Source organism: Pleurodeles waltl, chromosome 2_1 (genome assembly GCF_031143425.1).
Source record: "Pleurodeles waltl isolate 20211129_DDA chromosome 2_1, aPleWal1.hap1.20221129, whole genome shotgun sequence".
Lineage (NCBI taxonomy): Eukaryota > Metazoa > Chordata > Amphibia > Caudata > Salamandridae > Pleurodeles > Pleurodeles waltl.
The window spans coordinates 192,250,229-192,271,923 of NC_090438.1; the positions used below are offsets into that span (position 1 = coordinate 192,250,229).

Consider the following 21,695-nt stretch of genomic DNA (forward strand, 5'->3'; position numbering starts at 1 on the left):
TTTATGCTCCACCAACTTGTTTATGTCCCCTGCACCCATTGCCCCCTATTCTTATTATGTGTTTCTGAAGAAAACTGTTTACCAATATCCTCTATTTCTGCCAGAGAGGTTTAAATTTGAATAATTATATTAGCCTCAAGGATATTCTTGTGCATATCTCCACTCAACATAACCGGCTCCCCAGCCTCAGCTTAAAGTATTGTGCCATAGTAATTATTTACCACTTTCTTTTGTAATGCCTTCCCAAGCTTTACCTTTAGATTTCTCTGGCCTTTTTCCCGATGCTCCGGTATTCTTCATTATTATTATCTGCCTGAACAATGCTGAAGAAACATGCTGGCCCTTTTATAAAGGCACTGCCTCAGGAAAAGCAGTGTGTCGGAGCTACCAACAGTTCCAATCCCATCAAGGCCAGCACCCTCCTGGGCTCCAACTCTGCCCTGAGGCATGCGTTGGAAGTCACACCTTCAAACCCGGCATCTCTGGCGAACGTTGTTTCAGCTGCCATAGGTGTTTTACCGCAAACTCGCCCCAGAAGAGACGCTCCGAACGCCCACTCTTCCCCAGGAAAAGCCCTGTTTTTATGGAGGGCTTCCTCACTTGCAGATGGGCTTGCTGCACTCACTCCATATTTCTTCAATTTTGCCCTTATAATTTTCTTGTCCGGTGGTGAGCAGGCCATAACTGCCACCACAACACCCCCTGCTGCTTCCGTACTCTGACATTTGAGGCCCACCCCGGCTTCAAAAAAGACCCCAGAGCGAATGAAATCTTCCCTAACTGCCTGTATTAATGCTTTTAAAGCTTCTCTCACTAGTACTTTTCTTTCAACATCACTCTTGCGGCCTTAGCAGACTTAGGGCCTGATTTAGAGTTTGGTGGAGGGGGTTACTCCGTTACAAACGTGACAGATATCCTATCTGCCGTAATACCATCTAATTGGAGCATATGGAGATCGCAATACAGTGAACGGGATATCCATCACATTTGTGACAGAGAATACCATCCGCCAAACTCTAAATCAGGCCCTAAGTCTACTTTATAAAGGCCAGTCAAAAGTCAAAGCTATGCCCACCTGTTCTATCCCTGCCTGATAGTACCACAGTGCGCTTTATTGTGAATAGAACTGTAAACTGAGGAGAAAAGTGTGCTTCCCCAAAACTCCTTCCCCAACCTTGGGATTGACCAACCACAGACTCTGGATTGCCTCAATTGCCCAAAAAAAACAGGAAATGGATGTCCGAGCGGACCCCCCCCCGAGGCCCTATTTAGTCTTTGCATGGAAATTGAAGATCCCATATAAGAATCTTTACACTAATAGTGTGGTGCAGTGAATGGAAATGACTGGAACCAAGACTGGTTAAAGCATTAGGAACTAGTGATATGCAGATCAGGTCAAGACACCAAATGTACCCTTGTGTGCATTATGGGAAAATAACTTAAAATGTACTTACAAAATGAGGTTCAAAAGAGTTTGGGACCCTGAAATCCTATTACATTGGAATCGCTAGTGCCATATTTGTATGACCATATGCATATGGAAGCTAAAGAAGAAAAATGAAGGATCTTTTATAATTGCCCTGAAGAGGCTATACAAATTTGAAATGGTCTAAACACTACATCACATTTAGTAAACAACTAACCTTCACTGGAAAGACCTTGGCGAGACATCATCTCAGCTACACCAACAGCTGCTAGCATTAAGAAGCACAGATGAGGGTGAGTGCCAAGATATACTGGCTGCAGCAATCTATCCCTGCTCACTCCACCCATGAAGCTCAGTGGCCCACTATGAATTCACCTCACAAAGCTTGGTGACCCCCACCACCCTTTCTGCGTGAATGTTTTCATCCCATAGTGCCTCTGCTCTCCACTTTGATGATTGGTGAGTAACAGTGGGGATAAAAATATCATTATATCCCTGCAAACTGGCTCACAAGTTGCATGCTGTTGCGTTCAACATCGATTGTCCGGCTATAATGTGCTAACTGGTGTAAACAGGCATGCACACATGCTGTTTGTGTGCGTTAGCACATTAAAGCCAGAATTAGTAGCTGTGCCAAAACAGGCATTCATGTCTTATTATGTGACCACAGCAGCAAAGAACGTTGAGTTACATTTGCAAGATGTTGAATACAGATACACATCCCCTTTTTGAGTGTATCCCAATAAGCTGGCAAGATGGCGTAGCACGTTAACGCTTTCAGCTGATGTCTGCAGGTGTGAAGGGCACAGATGTGAATCCTGGCAATACAGACTCAGCCTTAAATCTTTCTGATGTCAGTAAAATGATTACCATTTTTTTGGCTATACGCAAAATTTGCCACGTTACAGTATTTAGAAATTAAAGAGTTGCTGTATAAAGCACTATTCGAAAAACAAGTTGTTATTATATTTGATAGAGTCTTCTAACATTAGCTAGGGGAACTAAAAACTTAAACTAAATGGAAGCCTGCAAAGCTTATTCAAAAATGGTTTTTAATTCCCTCATTACGTTCTTGTTTCGGCATTTCTACTCTATGATACAAAATTACATCACATTTCAGATATATTCATGTATCACATGTAAGTGGCATAGTCGATACGCCTGCTGCAAGAAACATCAGATAATGTGAAAAGCCCCCTGTGCAGAAGTCTACAGCTACAGAGATAGCTCAGTAACTTGATGTTCTGGATTGGTCCATTGCAATTTATCACTTCTTAAACTGAATATGTAACACAATGGCCCTGGTATTTGACAAGGGAAGAGAAAATTTTTAATTTCACCAGCGAAGTTTTTCTGCACTTCACGACGATTCCAAACTTTTGTAAAAGGACAGTTTTTCCACAAAAATATTTCTTTGCATCGAAATTGATCCACCGAAATGATATTTTTGCAGATATTTTTTCGCACCCAGTTTTGTAGATGTTTTTTTTTTGACGTTTAAACATCACATCGTTCAACAAATTTGTAGATATTTGAAGGGAACCTCACTAAGTCAACAAAGGAAAAACCTTGCAAGTTGGCACCCCCACATTTGTAACTAAACTTTACTAAAATGCTGCTTCTTTGGTTGATTGTTTTCACGGTTATTCGTCAAAAAACATCAGAGGCTACCGCAAATGTCTATTGTTTGCTTTACATTCAGAGTAGGAAGCGGGACCTACATGCGCACTGAATGTGGGTGCAATGTGAAGTCAAGTGTACCGGAAGAAGGTTCTCCTTTGAATGAGAGGAGCATAGTCAATCCGTATTATTTGAGCCGTAAAATATTAGTTAACTAAATTGGAAATCTAATTTGTTAAATGTCAGTTAATTCCCCTTTTGAGGCACTCAATTGAAAGTGTTGCTGAGCGTTTAAAAGGGATTAAATGCCATCTAATGAAATTGCTCCCAAGACTGAAATGTATTTAACCACAGTCACACAGCCAAACGTGTCCCAGCAAACTGCATTCTGAAACCAAGGTCCCTTGAATTTTACATGTACAAAATAAGGCGCTTCCTTATGTTTCAGTATTGACTTTTCTCTGAATTGAAAATCAGCAAGCCTTCCACTTTGAACAATTCAAAATCACTGCCTTATTGCCTAAATGTTGATAAGCATGTCTTATTACCGATTCAGAGCACCTGTATGGAACTGAATGTTGCATAGCTGCCTTAGAATGTTAGAGTGCATTTTGTAGTGCATGTTAGAAAGATATGAATTAAAGATCCTGATTTTTTTCATTTTCATTATAGATCTCTTATACAAAATAGAGTTGGCTGGAGGACTGGGAGCCATCTTCCTCTTGTTTGCTTTTCTTGTGATAATCTACAAGTGCTACAATATAGAGTTGATGCTGTTCTACAGACGACATTTTGGTGGAGATGAAGCCTCTAGTGGTAAGTAGCATGCTTGTGCCAGTGTTTATCAGTGTGATTATCATATTGACAGTCACAAAAATGAGATCAAATCCATATTTAGTCCAGCATATATACGTATTACTACACATTTCAATAACGTAGTAAGATATTTTTGAAATGTGTACATCAGCTATTGTATCTACACATTGGGACAATATAGGGCAGGAACTAATGATTCCAGCATGTATCTCCCCATCTAAATTCGCCCATCAAGAGTTTAAGTCCCTGGAATTGGGGACTAAGCTATGGCACGTGGAAGTTACAGGTCAGGGTTCCTTCTCATAGGGTTTGCCCAATTTTGTGGACTTTTCAGATCAGATATGTAGGTAGTAAACAAGAGCCAAGGACCTGAGTGGGTCACTCTATGACTATTGAGGATTGGGGCTTGCTTCACTGTAGGCTTCAGGTTGGTGTGGGAAACATTGCATGCTTCATCTGTACTTTTATTTGGAGCCTGCTGGCAGCCATGATTAGTTGCCTTTGGCCCAGGTAGCTTGCATGGGTTTTTACTAAGTGTATTTCCACATCCCATTGAAACAGGTTTGATATTCTTCTAGAATTCTCTCAACCAATAATTTTGGGTGTGCTTTTAACAGGGCACTCAGAATCAGCCAGTGTGGAATCTCCCTGAAAAGATTGCATTGGCTAACATTTAGTGAGCCCTTTCTGTGAAAAATCATAATGAAGGAGTTGTCTTAAATTCAAAACGTCTTTGGGGTCATAGCAGATCAGGTGCTCCTTCAATACTTTACATACATTTCTGGGTGAAAAGCCATATTGTTCTGTACAAAACCTACTGGGGGTAAGCCGAGGTTTTCTCACTGAAACTGCATTTACCTAACAAAGCACATGTTTATTACCTATTCAGAAGCTGAAACCTTGATCTGTTCCCGGTTAATCAATCTAGTTAATAATTAGAAGTGGACACCCATTGGGTAGCAGTAGCATTATATAAATGCTAATTCATTAATTCATTCATCCAGGCTCTCATAGCGTGATCAGATCTCTTACTATATGGGAAAAGCAAATTAAGATTCCTTCTTATGAGGCAAGAGGGTGTCCAGCTAAATATAACAGGGTGTGGGGGAGATGGACAGGGACACATGAGGTCAGATAAGATGAAGTACCTTAAATATGATGACAATTGCTAAATGTGTCCTTAGACAACACAATGTATTGCCGTCATGTTCTGATGAAGCACAAGTGGGAATTGTATACTGATGTGTCTCTGAGGTGCAGATGTGACCTGTTGATATTACATTGTTGCAAAAATAAAATCAATTAAATTGTTTATAAAAAATAAAAGATTCCTTCATAACTTTGTCACTGTAGATGAATGGACTCTAATCTTAACAAGAAAGTATTTTTGTTTTCCTCAATGACTGAAGTTTTGTGGAGATTCTTAAAAGAGATCCAAAGATTTGATAGTTGAATATCAGCTATCGAAAAAGGTGCTGGATGGAATTACGTGAGATTTAGGATGTGCACACAACACAGTTTCGTCTGTGTGCTTTCACTAATTTGTTGTGAATTTGTTCAGTTATTTGTAAGAAAATGTGAAATGTTTGCAATTTGTCACACTGGTTTCCGCTATGGTCAAAAACAGACACACAAATTACAGATTCAAACTTGAATGTAATCTCATTGTTTTGGCTGCAGACACTGTTTTTCATGTCTGCATGCTCACGATTGATGACCCTTAAAAGTTAATTGGCTAACATTAATTGAAAAGTTTGATCCAAAAACTACTATATAAGGTGGAGGACATTGCAAAGCATCTGTGTTCTTTGTGTTGCAGAGTTAAATTATGGGTCTGCCGTGTGGGTTCAATAATAGGAAGCCTAAATATGGGAGGTAAAGCTGGGAACTCTTCGGAGTTCTGACAAATTCCATTGTTAAATTATTGAATATAGTGTGATGTGCATTTGCATTACCTGCAAGAGATATTAATCATATTGGCATTGATGTTGTTTAGGTTTGAGATCAGATGAGGCTTTTAAGTACGCATTTAAAAAAGGATGGTGATTTTGAATATTTCTGGTCCATGAAGAACTTGCAAACAATTACAATTATCAATGTCCTGTAGAATGAAAGCGAAGCCCTGCATCCCGAGCCAGATGGGCATGACCAGAGGCTTTGCCCATGTGGTCATTCTCGCTAGGAGAACTTATGGACATATCCGAAGTTCATACTCAACGAACTCTGAGGAAAGAGGGGAACAGAGGGACTTGTTCCAAGGGGTAAGACACTGTATCACAGACTGCAGTGCATGGATGAGGTGAAGGACAGCTGTGAAAGTAGGTACATGGGTCCAGTTTCTGGATGAATTGATCACTGGGGCCCTAGATAAGATTGCACCTCTCAAGGATCATGTAGCACTGGGAGCAAAGCCTTCCACCGAATGGTTTAATGCTGAGATCTTATCTCTAAAAAAAGTCTGTATGTGGCTGGAGCTTCAATGCCGCACAGTCAGTAGGACTAGCAGCAAAGCGGACTATCATGCAGCCTGGAAAACCTATCATAAAATAATCTGTGCTACTTGTAGGCTCTTTTATGCTGATAAAATTAAATCCTCCCGTAACTCATCCGGAAAATTGTTCTCCATCAATAAATCCCTGACATTATTGGATCACGTCTTCTCACAGGCTACTCGCTCTCTTGAAAGCTGTAATACCTTTGCACGCTCTTTTCACAATAATGTGGTGCATATCTATCAGATGTTCCCTGAATCAATGAGGCTATCTAGGATGCCAAGATACTTGGTTCGAAGCCTCCACTTCTTCGGGGGGTCTCTCTAGCTTAATCTGTCCCTCTTGGGAGGAATTATGGGCTCTGATGGGCAATCTTTTGAATACCTTGTTCTCCTCTGGCCTGATACCGAAAAAGTGGAAATATCCTATTGTCAAGCTACTTATCAAGAAACCCACCCTTTGACACCACTCCCATGTCCTGCGGCTGCAAAGGCTCTGGAATAGCAGTGTGCACTTTTCTACATTGAAGTTGCTGGCATCCTTCCTTCACGAACACAATCTTCCAAGTAGTTCAGACAGCATTTGCTTTGGAAGTGCTGCCCCTGTTGCCCCTGTCCCGGGGGTCCCCCAGGGCTCTACGCTAAGCCCTACGTTATTTAACAACTATATGCGCCTCCTGGCAGATGTCATCGATAAAAACAAATGGCTTCTATGCCATTGACACACAGGTGATCATCACTCTTGCTCAGGACGCAAGAGGATCTGCAATGCATTTTAGGTCCTGCCTGGTAGAACTGTCTCAGTTGATAAATGTTAGCTGCCTACAGCTTAATTCCAACAAAACAGAGGTTCTCATAGTCGGTAAGCAACCCTCTGTGTGGTCCTCTGTGTGGTGGCCGAGGGCACTAGGCCCCACTCCTAGCCCAAATCCCAAGGTAAAAAACCTAGGAATATGATTTGACGCAAACCTCTCCTTCGATAGCCAAATAGCCTGTCGGGCCGTAAGCTGTTTCCCCATTCCTAATAATTTAGCCAAGATCTCTGATATTTGTTCCTTGGTGGCTAGAGAAGCTGTCATGCAGTCACTTGTCATCTCAAGATTAGATTTCTGTAACAGCCTCTACATCGGAGCCGTGCACTGCAGAATTTGGAAGCTTCAAAGAGTGCAAAATGCAGCAGCCCGACTTCTTTTGAAGCTACTGAGACTGGTTCATGTGGCTGAGCTACATATTATCTTTAAGGCTATGTGCCTCTGTCAACAAAATTCTTAACAACAGGGGGAATGCACTATCTTTCCAACTTGGTGAAACCCTACTCACCTGGCTGCAGCCTCAGATCCTCTGTAACAGTACTTGCAGTGATTCCTTGTGTGAAGAAAGGCCAGATGGGTGATTATTCCTTTGGATTCCAAGCCTCCAAGCTATGGAATACCCTTCCCCCCTATTTGAGAATAGAACCTTTTGAGTCAACTTTCAAGAAAAAAGTAAAACCTGGCTGTTTAGACAGAGTAAAATCCCCACAGTCCTCCCAGTTGTTTGGCACCTGTCTTGTGCTTTAGCTGCCTTTTTTAGGGTCGCTGCTAGCGTCTTACATTGTTCTTTTCTTGTTCCTTTAGGGTAGCAATTCTAGCATGGGGACCCTCCAGCTACAGTAATCTGAGCGCTTTAAAAACTGCTAACATAACAGGGCACAGATATTTCCCACTCCTGTGCTTAGAAACCAAATGGGTGCAGTTGAAAGTTATGCAGAGCAGGTCGAATGGGCACAAGCAAATGCAAAGTCTTTGTTGTAGAGCCTATTTAATACAGAACACACACAGTCAATTAGACATAGATACTGCCCATGCCCTGCTCGATGAAAGAACATGGGGGTTAATTGTATGGCATGACCATCTACTATGTCGTGTGTCCAGAGAAGAGTGGGTATAGCCAAAGGCCGTTAATTGCAGGTTGTGAGGGTAGGTAGACTGGACACCGATTCTGTCAAAAGACAATGTCCTGTACATTGTACTGAAAGGACATGGCCATAGGCCATATCTCATGGGCTGTGGAGGCTTTGGAAGGTGGTGTGTTGTATGTCCAAAGGCAGCATTCTTCTAACACTGTAACAAGTGGATACCTTTTGGGAAGCTATTGAATTGCTGTGTACTATATTAGAAAATATTGCTGTCCTTTGTTGGGCATGATTATTGGTGTTTATTGGTTTCCAGTGATGTTTTTATTTAACTCTAGAATTTTCTTTTGGCTTTTTTATTTGACATTAAATACCCTATTTAACAAGTATTTTGAATGCCTATTTGAACCCATGTCAGCAATATACTCACTAAGCAGGTGTAGATTCCCAAATCTGATTTGCAGAACAAGGTCTGGTGACATTTCATATGGCACAAGTATCTTTCTTAAATGTGGAAATTCTGCCAGTACAGTGAAATTTCTGTATTTACAAATGTCTTTCTAGGTTCATGGTTGTGGGCATTTCAGAGTGCCCTACTTTCAAAAGTATGTGAACACTCACAAACTACCACATCTGTGGTATTCACACATCTCTTGCAGGTAGTGAACAACCTTAAGTGTTTGTGTTTTGTCTTCACTCAAAGGCATCAATCAGTATTTCAGATAGAGATTATTGAAATGGTGGAACATTTGCATGCTTATATGTTATATATAAAATTATGTAGGAAAATCTATTTCTGGCATTGCTTTCCTTGTGTAATCCTGATATCATTTCTAAAACCGTTGAAACATTGAATTTGGTTCTCAATGAAGAGATAATCCCACAGAAGCTTAGTCTCAACTTTCAAAGCCAGGGTTACCTAATTCCAGCCCATGTACTCCAACTTCCAAAAGTCCATATACTATGTCTGTATTCATTGCCAACAATATGGAGCTGGTCATATAGCTTTCCATCAGTTCATAAATACATAATAAACACACCATTTGATATCACCATTTGTAGAATGAGATAAATCAGGTTTAAAAAAAAATTTGGGCCTGATTTAGATCTTGGCGGAGGGGAATACAAATGTGTCAGAACACAAACGTGACGAATATCCCGTCTGCTGGATCTGCCCATTCCTAAATCAGGCCCTTTGTTTTTTCTGGCTTTAGGCACTGCACACTCTACTACTGCTAAAAATGCTTGTGCTCTCACCTTAAAATGCAGTGAAATTGGCTTCCACTCAATTGGCCTATTTAAGTAACTTGTACGTCCCCAGTAAAGTTGTATTGCAATTGCCCAGGACCTGTCAATTAAATGCTACTAGTGTGCCTCCAGCACTGATTGTGCCACCCACTTAAGTAGCTCCTTCAATATGTCTCAGGTCTGCCATTCCAGGCTGTGTGCGCGCAGTTTTAAAATGACATTTTGACCTGATAAAATCAACCTTTTGCTGAGCCCAAACCTTCAACTTTAATGCCCTCCTAGGTTATGCCCTGAACAGTCCAGAGAGCAGGGTGAGTGTATTTAAAAAGCAGGACATATACTTTTTGGTTTTACATATCCTGGTAAGAAAAAACTCAGAAATGTGTTTTTCAGTACTACAGTGTATAGAATAACATCGGAGTTAATTTACTAAGCTGTAACTTTCAATTGGGAGCATGTAGATTGTCTAAAGAATTGGAATTAAAAGCCATTTTTCATGATAAAGTTGGATGTCCAATCATAATTCTGAAAAAGCCAATTTTTGAAAGTTGGCATTTTATTCTCCTAACCATTTGGTGACTGCAGCCTGGCCCTGGGTCATATGACTAGGTGTAGCTGGCAGTTGATCTTAACATACTGCTCCCAGACAGTTAGACAAAGGGCAGATGGGTGTTGGTAGGATTGGATACTCTAAATTAACGAGGGGGAGGAGCTGTCACTACCACACTTGCACATCACAAGGCCCTGGCTGAGCACTCTGACAATGGGTTTGTCACTAGTCTTTTGTGACCCCAGACAAGCTGGGGCCAGGACAGGCAGGAAGGTGATTGTTGACACCTTGGGGGAAGGAAACCTCTAAAAGCTTTCTCCACTTTAAAGATGGGACCAGGGGTTAATAGTGGAACTTTAGATCCAACTCTTTAGTACACTTCTGAACCTGTGAAAGATTCTGCCAGAAAAAGGATTGCTGTGCTAGTGAAAGGACTGCCGCTCTGCTGGACTGCTGTCCTGAAGGACTGCTGACCTTCTGCTCCAGTGACCACTTGCGGGGCTGAAAAGGACTGGACCTGCAACACTAAACCCAGAGTGACTCAAAGGAGTAGATGGCTGGCCTCCTGATCAGAAGACTCAGGGACAGAACAGGCTTCCAACAACCTTGAACCCAGCACCTGGACTCTGCCATCTGTGAGTCCTGACCCCCAAGTGGTGCCACCCCAGTCCTGGATCCTTGGAAGTGAGCCTGAAGGTGCTTGACCAGCCCATTTGTGGACCCAACAGTACCAATGCGGCTCCTATGCTGCATGGTGCCACCCTGAGCAGAACTGACGCATCTCTACTGTTGTGTGGACTTCCCTCTTGGAAGGACTTACCATCACCCTCTCAACCCGCAGAATATCTGAACCAGCCGCTGCATGGAGTATCGTAGCCTTGGAACCAATGCTGGGTCTCAGACCAGGACCCTGTCTTGACTGCGCGATGCATCCTCGACACAGGACTCTGCAACTCTTCTCAACCCGGATTTAAGGTACTCTTTTTCAGCTGGCCTAACTGGGTCGCGGTAGTGAGACAACGCTCCATCGCTGATTGCCTGAGCTGGTGGCTTTGTTCCAGTCCAGTGCAACCAGATATCCACATGTGGTGTTTTTATGCTTTTTTGGCACTATTTTCACATAAAACTAGGCCTGGGCGGAGTTCACGGAGTCCAACTCCGTAGAATTCTCCAGAGTTAGAAAACATTCTGGGAAATTCCGTGAAGGCGGAGTTCCGAGACCTGAGGAATCCTGAATGCGCCCGTTCTCAGAAGCGCTAAGCAGGATCGGGCTTGGTCAGCCGGGCCCAACCCTGCTTAGCGCTTCAGTGATCTGGTACATTCAGATGAGGGCCTTAGCAGTGAAAACTGCTGTTTCAGTCCTTTTGTGCACCGGCCTGCCCTGTGCCTCTTGTACACCGTCATGTCCCGTGTGCAGTGCACACAGGATAGGCGGGTGCACAAGAGGCCTCAAATGGCAGCTTTCTTTTGCTCCCTATGGCCCTGGCCTGAATTCAGGCCAGGGCTGTAGGTAGTGAAAGCTGCCGTTTCAGTCCTTGTTTGTGCACCAGTGTACAAAAACAATGACCAAGAAAGAGAAGAGGACTTACCTGGGTCTTCCCGCGGAGGTCCTCCTCTCCGACGAGTCCTCCTCAGTGCGGCTGCCTCCCTCCTCTGCTCCGGTGCATGCTGCAGCCCAGTTATGGGCTATACAGTGTAAGGGCAGACTGTCTGTGCACCAGGTGAGCTCAGCTCTGCTGCCGAGGCTAACTACGTTTTTTGGACGACTCCGTGTTCCAAGTGGAGTGCAAAATTCCAAAAGCTCCGTTAGCTCCATCAGCGGAGCAGATCACCCAGCATACCCCTACTTACATTTTAAAATTGTATATATCTCAGTTTACTGACTGGAATGTTGTCATTTTGGTCTCGTTTTATTTATTATAATGTATTCATTTTTGTCTAAATGGTGTGAGATTTTTCAAGTTTGTATTTTCACTTAATTACTGTTTGAATTGATGCACACATAATTTATACGTTGTCTCTAATTTAAGTCTGACTGCTCTGTTACAAGCTACCAGAGGGTGGAGCACAGGTAAATTGAGGGTTCACCCTGACAAGGATTGTGGTTTCTGCTTCAGTAGGGATTCACTCACTTCAACCAGGAACACAATTTCTTACAAAAGGTAACGCGTTATTGGTTCCATAAATGAAGCAGGGCAAAATCTTAATCTGTTTGTCCTACCAATGCCAGTCGGCCATCAAATTCTATATTTCTTTTAGTGTGAGAATTTGTTTTATTCCTAAACCCTCCCTTATATGGTTAACTTTCCACCCATCTACGACCGTCTATTTTAATTTATTTCAAATGCCCACATTTCCTCATTGTATTGCAGGGTCAATGGAGTTACTGCCTTTCCACTTGAGAAACATAATTGCATTTGTTTGCACCATTATGGGTTAGACTGGTATATTTTTAAGTAAGAAAATGCTGAATAATCATCAACAAAGAGTTTATTACATATAGCTGTTCTAAAAGATATATTTGCTTAGCCTAGCTCTAAAAATGTTTACACAAATCTTACAATCAGTAACATTTTGCACAATTAAAAATAGTGTTAGTGCATTCTGAAAATGATATATAGAAATATTGCATACATTGGTAAACAGTGAATGAAAACATTTTTCTGTGGGACTTGGAAGTTGACCTCACATTTTCAAGAATGCATTTATCAGATTATAGTCATTTTCACATTTTAGCACAACCAAGTCAATGAGTTTTTTTTAATCTGCTAGGCAACGGTCCCGATAGAACAGCATGCCTCAACAAGCTTTGAAAAAGCCAGTCTCATTTTCTAATGTTTAACTCGGGACGCGATCAGATGTACCACTACCTGACTGACTATGTTAGAAGTATAGAAAGCAATTAAGTAATTTATTTCTATATTTTCTAGATGTCTACCACCCTGCATCACTGAACATGCTTTGTGTTGTCCGGCTGGCAATGTTTCAAGTTTAGAACACAATGAAAACATTGCTATTTATTCTTTCATAATGGCTGCTGCATTGAGTGAAAGTCCTGATGACACAACACAACAAGCTGTGTGGCAGCCATCTTGAAAGTATAGTGTTGGACCTGGCCCTTTTTGCAGGGTCATCCCAAACTTTTTGCCTTCTTCCTCCTATTGTTCCTGACCTGTTTTTGTTGGCTTTTGAACTCTGAGCACTTTACCACTGCTAACCAGTGCTAAAGTGCATATTCTGTCTGTGTAAATTGTACGTTTAATTGGTTTATCCATGATTGGCATATTTGATTTACTAGTCAGTCCCTAGAAAGGGCACTAGAGGTGCCCAGGGCCTGTAAATCAAATGCTACTAGTGGGCCTGTAGCACTGGTTGTGTCACCCACATGAGTAGCCCTGTAATCATGTGTCAGACCTGCCACTGCAGTGTCTGTGTATGCAGTTTTAAACTGTAAATTCGACTTAGCAAGTGTACCCACTTGCAAGGCCTAACCCTTCCCTTTTCCTATATGTAAGACACCCATAAGGTAGGCCCTAGGTAGCCCCCTGGGCAGGGTGCAGTGTATGGTTAAGGTAGGACATATACTAATGTGTTTTATATGTCCTGACAGTGAAATACTGCCAAATTTGTTTTTCACTGTTGCAAGGCCTATCTCTCTCATAGGTTTACTTGGGGCTGCCTTTAAACATGATTAAAGAGTAGCTTCCCTTTGGGAGCAGATAGACACATGGTGTTTGGGACCTCTGGACTCACAATCTAAAAATACATCTTTTAGTAAAGTTAGTTTTAAGATTGTGTTTTTGAAAATGCCTGGGCAAGGCAGGATTTCACAAACAAGTGAGACTTTCCTTTGAAGTAAGCCTACTTCAGAGGCCAAAATGGGTATAAGAAGAGGACCCAAACCACAGACTTTAGACACTTCTTGGGGTAGACACTCTGCCTCACAGACACATCTGGACAAGAAACCTGCTGGTGAAGAATCCCTGAACCAGACCTGCCAAGAGGAACTGCCTGGCTGCCCAAAGGAGTCACTGGGACTGCGTTTCTGACAAGGACTGCTGCCTTGCTGTTGCCTTGCTCCCTTGCTGCTCTCTGGCTGTGCTGAGAAGTGCTCTGCAAGGGCTTGGATAAAGCTTGGGTCCTGTTCCCTGAAGTCTCAGGACCAAAAAGACTTCACTCCTGCAACTGGACTCCTTGTGCTGCGAAAATTCAACGCACAGCCTGCTAAAAATGACGCACAGCCTGCCCCGCGGTGAGAAATTCACCACATGCCGAACCGGAACAACACAGCACAACTTCACAAGGAGAAGATCGACGCGGCACCTGCGTTGCGACCGGAACTTCAGCGCACGGCCCATTGGATCGACGCACAGCCGACCCGGGGCGACGATGCCCGACTTCCAGAGAGGAATCGACGCAGCGCCTGCCATGCGGGAGAAATTTCCATGCAATGCCCACTGGATCGATGCAGCGCTGGTGACTTGGCTGCGCAAGCCTAGGATTCCACGCACAGTCCCCTGGGCACTAGAAACCCCTGCAACCCGAAGAGGTACCAAGTCCGCATGCCAGAAATCGATGCAAAGCTTTCCCCTGTATGGAAAATAACAGCGCAAGTCAGTGTGCAAAGGGGTGAAACCGACGCACACCTCCCCGTTTTCCACGCATCGCCTCCTTTGCGGTCCCTTGCAGAGATTTTGAACGCGAACCAGGTACTTTGTGCTTGCAAGAGACCTTTATTGTTTTTAGGAGACATTTTCTTGTTTTGCAAAGACCGAAGACACTTTATATCACTTTTACAGTGATATCTCAACATCTATTTATTGCACTTTAATCGTTTGACCTGCATCTTATAAGATAAATATTATATTTTTCTAAACACTGTGTGGTGTATTTTTGTGGTGCTCTATTGTGTTATTGTATGATTTATTGCACAAATACTTTAAACATTGCCTTCTAAGTTAAGCCAGACTGCTCAGTGCCAAGCTACCAAAGGGTGGGCACAGGATAATTTGGATTGTGTGTGACTTACCCTGACTAGAGTGAGGGTCCTTGCTTGGACAGGGGGTAACCTGACTGCCAACCAAAGACCACATTTCTAACACATAGGAAACAATGTCTTCATTGGTTCCTACTTTTTTAACATGGCTGGATGGCGCTGTTAGGTTTGCCAGTGATGGTGAAGTTTAAAATCTTTTGGCATTGCAAATAGCTGGTACCACCATGTGAGGGGCAAAATTTGGGGCATGACCAAGGCTACCGCTGGCAGCTGTCATCGTATAGAGAAACATTGGGAGGTAGGATGAGAGGGGGGATATCCAAGGCATCACCAAGGCCAAGACCATTGTCTGGCATCTGGCACACTGCTAAAGAGCATCTGGAGGGAAAGTGGTAGGGGAAATGCAGGGCATCCGCAAGCACACCATCTGGCACCTTACATGTTGCTGGAGAACATCTGAAGGGAGGGCTGGATAGAGGAGAGTTGGGGGCCATTGGAAGAATCAGGTAAAGAGTGCACACATGCTCTGAACAAATAATTACTTACAACAATACTGAAGATAGTTCCATGACATCAGCAATGGAAGGCAACACTACATTCATTCAAAAGCAAAAATAAAAGAGCTATGTTTTAGGAGATGGTCAAGCACAGAATAGGGAAGAAAACTGTAATGAGGGTGCCAGCACCAGGTTCAGGTGAAGTAATGCTCAATATTCACTGGAGTGAGGAGTGTTCTAATGGGCAAGGAGAAGGAAATATGGGGACAGAAGAGTGACATTTCCTGCGCGTGATTCAGGCATTTTGACCAGGCAATTATAACACATCTTCAGTGCTTAAGGAAGCAATACAAATAGGGCATAGTATTATATAGTAGTCCTTCTGCCCTTATAGGACACATCCATCTCTCTTGATAGAAGGATCTCTTCCATCTCTGGAATGAATCACCAGCCTTTCCTTGTTTTCCTTCCCTCCCAGAGTTAAGCATGTTGGTAGGGCATCATACCAGTCTGTCCATGTTCCACACATGACTATTGTCTATTATAGCACTGTTAAGTTTGACCTTATCGATACATGTAGGTTTGATATGTTTTCTTTCCCCACCATCCTGAAAAATAGACCTTCTGACCAAAACCACAACACCTTCCTTCTAATGTTGGTCCTTCACACCATGCTTCAAATCATACCATTCCATATACTTTTGTTCATGATTTAATATTTTGCTTTTGTACAACATTCTATCAGCACTTCTCCCAACCAACTGTGACCAGGTTTGGTGCAGGATAATCCCACTTTAAGTAAAATGAAGGAGGAAATATTTGTGACCAGATTAGGGGCAGTGTGGTATGCCTATAACATACCTCTCGAATAGCTTTACCAACTGGGTGACCATTTACACAAGCAAGTTGGATACAATCTTTAATCATCATGTTGGTCCTCTCAACTGTGCAATTGGCACAAGGGCACTCTAAAGGTGTTTTGTTTTCTAGAGCACAGTATCTAGTTTGGATGAAAATTATTTTGTAGCATGTGAGTTGTTGCAATCTTGCCCTTCTTCAATACCATATCCTCCTAATATTCAGTTCCTTACTGACCTCCCACTAGCCTTTCAGATCTTCTGTAAGTATACTGCACTTGGAAGGCCAACCTTGGCCAGTTACATTTTTAATTAATTTAATATGATATCTCTCAAAGTTAATTATTTCTATTTATCAATAGAAATAGCTTCATTGTTGATCTTTAGACTTGGATATTCAATTATCTCATAATTGTATTCTATATCTAGAGGTTCTCTTGGTAGGATGTCAGCTGCTACATTACATTCACCTGGGACTTATTCAACTTTACAATTAAAGCCTTCTAAACCAAGACTCCATTTAGTAATGGGTTAGGTATTGTTTTCTGCTGCCTTCATGGTAAACATATGTTAGTGGTTTATGATCTGTCCAGACTGTTTCCCCACGGGAATAACTTCAAATGCTGAATGGCTCATAAATAGGATATGCCTTAAATCTCTGAATAGTTTATTTGAGACGTGGAAAGGGTGCATGAAGCAAAAGCAACACGTTTTCCCTTCCCTTCTCTGCAGCGGAGATAAGGTTGCCCCTAGACACTTGTTTCTAGCATTTGTTATAAAAACGTTTTTCCTGTTTGGCGCACATTTACCTAAAGACAGAGCAGTAATAATTGCATTTTGTACTTTTTTTAAAGGTTTTTACATTCTACATCCCAATCTCATTTTCTACCTTTTTTTCATTAAATCTATAAGGTTATATGTCATCTCTGAAAAATTGTTGGAATGTTTCGACGTGTAATCCACCAAGCTTAAGAAATATTTAAGTTTATCTTTATTGATGGGATGGGGAGATTTTTTTTTACAGCATCCAACAGACTCATTTTTGGTTTAAACCTATATTTGAAATAGTGTGCCCTAGAGAGTAAACTGTACTCACAACAATCTGACATTTGACCCTTTTTAGGGTTAGACCCGTCTGACTTAACCTCCTCAAAACTACTCTTAAGATATCAACATGCTCTGAAGCAGACAAACCGTGGATCATGATATCATCCGGGAAACACAACATGTTAGGGAAACCATTTAAAACTTACTGCATAATTATTTGAAACTTGCCACTGTGGTGGCAAGTCAGAATGGCTTCCTTCAAAACATAAATGCCCCAGTTGGTGTGATGAAACCTATTACTGACTTCGATTCAGAATGGAGTTCCACCTGATGATGTGGCATGGATAAAACTCTGTTCGGCCTAAGGTACTTAGCATTCCATTTGTGTGTGGTAACGGATGCCTCTCTACCCACATGCTGTTGTTTAGGTCCCGCAAATCAATACATAAACTCTTGCTATTACCATGGTCGTTCTTGACCAGGAGCACTGGGGCAAGGCACTCCAAGCAATTAATATATTGGATTATACCGAGTTCTGTTTGAGTTCCTTTCGCAACGGTGAGGGTAAGGAAACAGGGGAACAGCAGGTGGAATTTTCTGCATGTCATTCATGCATGAGGATCAGGCAATTATAACAAACTCCGGAAATAGAAAGCAGAGAATTGAGATTGACAAGAAAGGCATCTATTTTTTTTTTTTACCAGAGCTGCCTCTGGTGACTACAGTATATAATGCTGTCTGCAACACACAGCTGTGGCGCTCTTTGGCCGCTTAAAAAACACAAACGCTGTTAAATATGTGAAGCACATGCAGGGCTTAAATAGTAAAATAAGTAAATACAAAACTGTTATGAAGTGCTGAGGGTCAAACTTTTCCTGAAGAACTTATCTCCTGGCCTGGAGACTACTGGGTTTGAAGAATCTTAAGGCTGCCAAGCCTCGATTCCACCTTCGTACCTCCACCACCTTAACATTGTTGTCTCTTTACATCACTTTGCAGGTTCTCATGCCTCTTAATCTCGCTGTTGCAGGTTCTTTTTTATCCCTGTTTCTGCCTATGCTCGTGCTTTTCTATCATTCGCTTCCTCCGTTCTACCTTTCCTGCATTTTCAACTCTTGTTCTGGTTCAAAGTTCAATCAGGAAAAATATGTTTTGGCCCACACAAAACAGCGTGGAGCCCACCACCTGCACAAATTAAATACTGGCTTCGTGGCTAACTGAAACGATGCTCGTGGTTTAATAATGAAAAACAAAGGTTTCTAAAGAATGTTTGAAATTGTACATATACTTTATAAATCACATAAAAATGTGCATATGCAGATTTACAGCCATTAAATGTTATAAGTTTTTTTAGGCGTAAGTATGAACACAACATTGTAATGTACAGTGCACATGTTCCTGCCAAACGCCGTAATCTGCCCCTGTTTGCCTTGCCAGGGATTTTAGCATTTTATAATGACAAAAAAGCAACTTCCTGTAAAAATAGTTTTTGTCTTCTACACCTGAACTTGATTATGGCTTCTTCGTAAGCTTCGTGCTGTTGCTCTCTCCTTCCAAAATTCTAACAGACACCTCTGGCCAGTTAGTGGGCGATCTTGGCGCCTGTCTGAAACTCATTTTCCAGCATTTGCATCAATAGCGAGTTCCAGGAAAACCTTTTTGTTGATTAGTCTTTTGGCTGTTTTTCTGCTGGCAATTGTGTGCATTGGGTGACGATTGTTTAATAAGTTAGAATTGCTCATTTTAAAGCATCATCTCACAAACTAAATCTGCACTACGAGTGTAACTGCTGCTTTTACAGTGCCCACTTTAAAGTGTATATAGGTGATCTGCACAGCTGCATTTTGTGAGAAAATTAGTTATTAGTTGGGGTGGATGGGAGTCTACCACAAGCAATAATATCAATATCTTTGTTAAGTTCAGTAAAGGTTTCAGTCATTTAAATCTGAGCTCAACCCATAGGTAGCTATAGCACAGAGCATACAGGAAATAGGTAAGTATTTAGAAGTACCAAGACACTTACAAAATCTAACCAATCCCTAAAACATATAAATCCCACTCCAACCTTAAAAATTGAGAATAACATAATGAATTACATGACACAAAACGAAAAAAAGAAATCCAGTTAGAGGAACTTACTAGTCGTGGTATACCAGGACCAGTGTTGGATTTCAGACCAGCTGCTATCGAACGTGAGTCAAATACTCCAACCAGATTCAGCTAGGTTGGAGATTTTCACTTGGGACTTAGGGCCTGATTTAGAATTTGGTAGACAGGTTACTCTGTCACCAATGTGACGGATATTCCTTCCGCCGTATTACAATTTCCATAGGATGTAATGGAATCATAATATCCGAGATGGGATATCCATCATGTTTGTGACAGAATAACCCCATGCACCAAACTCTAAATCAGGCCCTCAGCCTTTTTCCTAGAAATTAAAATCCTTCAGCGGGGCAAGGCAGCAGGTTGTATCTGAAAAGGCTTCCACAGCATTAGATAGATGTTGGACAAGGTCCAGTGAAGCTATTCATTTAGGCAGAAAACGTTCAGAGCGGAAACATTCAAAAATTCAAGCACAGGGAAGTACTCTTTTGTGGCTGGATACTCTTGGAGCTTTCACTTGATCAAGTCTTCTGTTTGGACTTAGTCACTTTTTGAAGCTCTTATTCCTCCAGCAGGGCAAGTCTACAGGCAGTTGCTAAAGAGGGCTCCACAAGACTACATACCCTTTCTGTGAGGTCCCTCTAAAAAAAGATTCCCTGCTGTAGAAAAGCTCTGAGTGGGAGAAATCTGAACCTTCAGTCCAGTGGCTACACACCTTGGTCTGATCAACTTGGCAGGTTTTGTCCTGGTCCTTCTGAGCCTTTTGGAGCCAAAATGTTTATGGGCACACGTCTTTTAGAATGTGAAGAGGAGTATATTTTGACACAGCCAGGGCTCCCAAGGTCTCAAGAAATGCACTTGAGGGTCAAGGCTCACTCCAGAACACACCATCAGCCATCTCCAGTGCAGGTACAGCTGGAACTGGTCAAAGAGGTTCTTCTGAAAAAGGCGTTGTGCAACTTGTTGAGGACCTTTAGTTTGACAGATTTTTAGAAATCAGTTCCCTTCTTGCTCCTGAGTACAAGAGGGTAGCAGGTCCAGCCCTTTAAGGCTCCTCACAGGTCTCAAATGGCAGGGGCAGTCCTTCTTCTGTTCTTCCCAGGTCCGAAGTCTTCTGAAGAAGGTGCCCAGTGGTGTCACATCTATTCTCGGAACTAGCTTGTGTGTAGAGATGACTCCTAGCCTCTCCTTAACCAATAGGATAAGAGTTCCCAAACGCAACCCTGCCCACCTTACTGAAAACATCCCATAATGCCCCTCTCTCCCTAAGTCTCTTTTTGTGCATAGGCTGTGTGCCCACCCCAGAGGCAGTGCCAGGGAAATAAGCTGTTCCTCCTCTGTGATCCCTTCAATCCAGTTATTGGGGACAGCTCCCTCCCCACTGTTAAGGTGTCATCTGACAGCTGCCTGTGGCAGAGGAGGCTCCTTTGAAGACAATTAAGTTATTTTGTACTGCCAAATTGGCTGTTCTTCCAGAGAAATAGAAATATCTTACTTCACTCAGGACATTGTCTCTGGGCTTGGACCAGTTTAAATTTCACACATCATTCAAGACTTGAACACTCGCATTAGCCTCCAAAGGTTTTAGGCAAGTAAAAGGTAACTTTCTAAAATTACCCTTTACTTGATATTTATAAAAAAAGCTGACTTTACCAGTGAATTGAGATTTTAATACGTATTATAAACAGTAAAAAAAAAGGACATTTCTTATTCCTCTACTCGAATTCTTCTAGATTATGTGGTGATCTCTTTTCAAATTTTTAGAGTTTGTGAGAAACTCACAGTCTTTCCTGCTGATATGAGTGACCACAGTTCAGTTGGCACATATGTGGCCCTCAGTTCCCAAGAGTTAGATTTGGGAAATCCTCAATTGGGTACTATAGGTTTTAACAGGTCTAATTGTGATTCCTTCTGGAACACTAAGAATATGACTGTTTTAAGCGCAAAGATCAACGAAGTCTGTAAAGTTTTGGTGGGACTTTTCTGTGATGATCCTATTCATTTTTTGAGTCTCAGATGGAAGAATTTCATAAATTAAGCTCTAATCCTGTTGGTTCCTGGATGTCAGGAAAGCGTAAGTCCTCTTTAAAGGTAATAAACCAGGAAATACATTTATTGATTAGAAAGTAGTACTTGATGTTCTCTTT

The 21,695-nt window shown here is 42.0% G+C and overlaps 1 protein-coding gene across 1 annotated transcript in view; it reads left to right on the plus strand.

The window, feature by feature from the left end:
* IL1RAPL2 (interleukin 1 receptor accessory protein like 2) overlaps nt 1-21,695 on the plus strand; it is a 1,519,353-nt gene that overhangs the window by 1,394,626 nt on the left and 103,032 nt on the right. The window contains exon 7 of the mRNA XM_069212386.1: nt 3,719-3,862. Within this exon, the coding sequence (XP_069068487.1) occupies nt 3,719-3,862 (144 nt within the window). The remainder of the gene's footprint in view (nt 1-3,718; nt 3,863-21,695) is intronic.